This window comes from Polyodon spathula, chromosome 2 (assembly GCF_017654505.1).
Source record: "Polyodon spathula isolate WHYD16114869_AA chromosome 2, ASM1765450v1, whole genome shotgun sequence".
NCBI classification, from domain to species: Eukaryota; Metazoa; Chordata; class Actinopteri; order Acipenseriformes; family Polyodontidae; genus Polyodon; species Polyodon spathula.
In genome coordinates, this window is record NC_054535.1 from 93261671 (window position 1) to 93265605 (window position 3935).

The 3935-nt window shown below is 37.6% G+C and overlaps 1 protein-coding gene across 1 annotated transcript; it reads right to left on the reverse strand.

The window, feature by feature from the left end:
• Window positions 1–434: 434 nt before the first annotated feature.
• LOC121303929 (transmembrane protein 267-like) lies at window positions 435–3119 on the reverse strand. Its single transcript, XM_041234803.1, has 3 exons — window positions 2752–3119; window positions 1374–1763; window positions 435–937 (listed from the first exon to the last, which is right to left on the reverse strand). Exons 2-3 carry the CDS (start codon window positions 1698–1700, stop codon window positions 602–604), a joined length of 663 nt encoding a protein of 220 aa, XP_041090737.1. The 5' UTR covers window positions 1701–1763; window positions 2752–3119; the 3' UTR covers window positions 435–601.
• Between the last annotated feature and the right edge of the window lie 816 nt (window positions 3120–3935).

Genomic DNA, 3935 nt, shown 5'->3' on the forward strand with positions numbered 1-3935 from the left:
AATTACAGTGCTTGTGTCCATTGTGCACCTTGATGCAATCTATCTTCTAACCCAGTGAAAAGAACAGTGCTCCACTCAGAATGTAATTAAAGACATACAGAAAAGCTGGACTCAGGACCAACATTTAAACCTTAAACCATACCGGATTTAAATGACAGATTAAAGTAACACACATGGAGTAGCAACACCAACAACTTGACCATATGATGGCATGAAGGTACTGAATTACTAGTGTTTGTTACATGTAATGTTTGTCTTAATCAAGAGGGGCCACTGCTGGACTACTACCCACTCTTGGTTTGGGAAAATAAGTTAGACCACTGGGTCACGACAAGGGAGGAGACAGGGGGTTAGTGGGCTGCAAAAGGAAAGGACAAGATTAGTGGTTAACTGGGAGCCTCCCAAACCTACATTTAAAAACACCTTTTTAAAAAAAAAAAAAAAAAAAAATCCCTCCAGTGAAACAATCTACTGTACAGTGCTGTAGCAATACACTCACTAACCAACCTTTACACACCAGCAATTGCAACAGGACAGCTTACCAACACATTACTTTTTGACTGACAGAGAATAAACACTCAAAGTTCAGAACTCAGAACATTCACACATCTATGGCAATGCCGTGCTTTGTGGAAATCATTTCCCTGGTGCCTGTCATGTACATGAGTACTGAACAGAGGTGCGGTAACGATGCAGTGATTGCTACATACAGCCAGTAGGGCACAGGAGCTGTACTTCCAAATGGACAGAACCAAAGACCATGGCGGATACCGTCTCGCACGTGGTGAGAGGCCAAGGAAATAAAGAGCATCCAAGGAAGGAAACACCAGGAGTCCTTTAGCTTGCAAATCCACATGAGGAATTTCAGAGAGATGCATGCAGCTGGGATAAGCGTAGAGCAGTGAAGAGGGGGTCTTTGAGGAAGATGCAGAGCAGCCTAGGAAAAAAAAAAACCCAACATATTTTACAGAAATTAAAAAAAATAAAACTATCACCACATATCTGTATTTTATTTTTGATTAATTTACTGTTATATGAGCATTTTCATTTGGCAACAGAATTTTATGGCACTGCGGTATTGCATACAAAGAACTGCACACTGAATCTGGTGCAAAGAAATGTATTCCAATGTTATGGTTTTGTTCTCGCTAAACTTTGCTTTAATTGAAATATTCCCCACTAAGCAAGCCACTGCTATTGTAAATCTCACATGGTACAGTAGTGATGCCAGTCAATTTCCAATTGTTGCACGGTAGTCATAACTCTCCTCAGTCTCTGTACATTTCAGTGTCGGCACAGCACACTGTAGCTCAAACAGATATCCAATTTTAAAGCATAATATAATAAAAGCAAATAAGGTATTTATTACTTACTTTAAGAGAAAGGGAGCCAGCTAAATAAAAGTGGTCAAGATCGATGACAGAAGCAAGAAAACCAGCAAAAATAACTTCACAGAAGTCACTCTTCTTCCGTAGTCCAATGACGATGGCCCAAGACCACAGGCCCACCACCCCGTGAACTGCATTGTCCGAAAGAGCCCTGAGCCAATCATTGTGCTGGATGAAAGAAAACTCCAAAAACCTATCTGCAAAAAAGCAGAACGTTCCCAGTCCTGTGCTGGCTATGACAGAGGGAGTGCTGAAGGTCTGCAGGAGGGCACGGGCCTTTTCTGTCTCTGTAGCCATTGTAAGTGTAGCCATTTCCAACTTGTTGAATTTTCTATTAAATAGGTGTCATCCATGGCAATTTACTATCCAATCATTCTGTAACACAAAAAGTGAAAGCTAGCCCAAATTTAATAGGAAACACGATGGCTGCTTCTGTGCTGCCAATCAAAAACTAGCAGCTAGGCTAAAAGATATCAGAGCATTCTACTGTATGCAGATCCTGCCATTATTCTTTTAAAAAAAACAAAAAAAAAAAACAACGACATATATTATTCATTTTAATTTGGTGATTTATTAATTAATTTATTTATATTTTAGATGCACATCCATTTTATCATACCGTATTGTACTGTACTTCATCATTTATCAAAATGCTAAGTGTTGCTTTTACCTGTAATATTGACGTTTGCTTCCAAAGCGCATTCACAGTGCTGTACTCACTAGCACTCAACGGTACTACAACTCAAAGACTCCATTAGTCGACACTGCAGGGGGTTCTAGGGCACAGTGAAAGCTAGCGTGTCTAGTATGTTTGAGGTTCCAAGGAAACTTTGGGCTTGAGCTGTGTTATCTGTTATGATTAACACTTTCAGATAGTTAAAATAATCCCAACCGAATATATGACAGAAGTGCGAACTAAAACACATTTAGTGTAGCGAGTTTTAATGAAATGTAAGGGTATACCCAACACCGATTAAGAGGATTACATACATAGGGAGAAGTCCAAATTATGTAACATAGCAATTCTGTCTATTAAATATACAGTCATTCACAGAAATTCAATAAGTCGAAGATTGGCCTGGCTTTACTTACGCAGTCAAATGATTTAAATAAAACAACAGTTTTTTGACTGACCATTGACTGGTTGCTGCAGTCTGTCAGCAATGCGACCCATTTAATATTCAAATTTCATTTATGATGCTCATCTGTGATCACTGGGCAAAAAAAACGTATAACAATTGGCTGTTTGTTTGTTTAAATATCTAACGACTTAATAGTATCAACAGGTTTCAAGGTGATCGGCAGTTTACAAACGTAAATACTTGAATAAAAAAATAAAAAATTAACAAAAGCCAATACTCACCTTACACGCAGCAGCTCAGCCGGTTTCCTCTTCCACAAGACAAACAAAAAAGGGGCAACCTCTTGTCGACAATTATTGGGCAGAAACATCTTAGTCTCACCTGATTGGTTACTGTTATTGTCAATCAGAAATTCAGGCATCAAAGCAGGGAAGTGGAATTAGTAGTTGTCATGCTATGCAGTTTTACTGCTGTATGGAATGCCCCATCTAGTGGTTGGTGGTGAGAACAACTTAAAAAAAAAACTATTTAATTTAGGTGGTCATCGTAATACCAGCTCCTGCTCATGTGAAATAATTAGGCCCTCTCGATTGTTTTGACTTAATTCTAATGATATTCAAACAAATTCAGAAATTGAATGTAAGAATGGCAATATATATATATATATATATATATATATATATAAAATATTTTTTAGTAACATACATAAAGCCATTATTCACCAAACACAAAGGTTTGTAAGAAACATCTGCAGTACCAACGTTACGACCTAACATACACAGTATCACATGCATTTATTCTGTAACAGTTGACATTTCTCTGAAAATAGTTATATTGAATGAAATATTACACAACGAGAAGTTGTAAAACATAGGATGTGAGGGGAAAGGTGTGGTTCTGTTAGCTTTAGTCCTATAGGTCTATGGAAGAAACCTCATAGCCACCACATTACAACTGCATCTCCAGGCACCATCCATTTCAACATGGATATACAGAATCATACTCTTTATTCATACTTTTCAATGGGAGTGGTGATGACGTGTTGGAAATCAATCTTAAACTTCAGCAAACACAGAGTGGCCTTTGATGAAGTTTACGCAGCTAATGATATGATGCTACCATCTGAAAAAAAAAAAAAAAAAAAAAACTAGTGCAGCCTTTCATGCTGTTCATTCCTGAGACCTCCAACTGTGTGAAGAAGCTTTTATGAAAAAAAGCATATTGATAAACAGCTATAGCACAATCATATTTTAATGTTGCACGTTATGACCTACATTCATATCTAATTTTGATTCACAATTTTGTTCTATTTCCTTTCGTACAGTTACTGTTTAAACACACTTTTCAAACAGTTCTTATTGTTGCACACAATGCTGCAGAGAACTGTTTTTCCGTTTAGGGCTATTCAATCAAGAAGTGTTGCACTCAATGCAACGATGTTCCAGTTATAGGAGGGGTCAAAAAC

Coding starts and splice junctions, on each gene's coding strand:
- LOC121303929 (XM_041234803.1), bottom strand. CDS start 1,700: ATGGCTACACTTACAATGGCTACAGAGACAGAAAAGGCCCGTGCCCTC. Junction 938..1,373: donor CTGGCTCCCTTTCTCTTAAA/GTAAGTAATAAA, acceptor TTTTTTTCCTAG/GCTGCTCTGCATCTTCCTCA.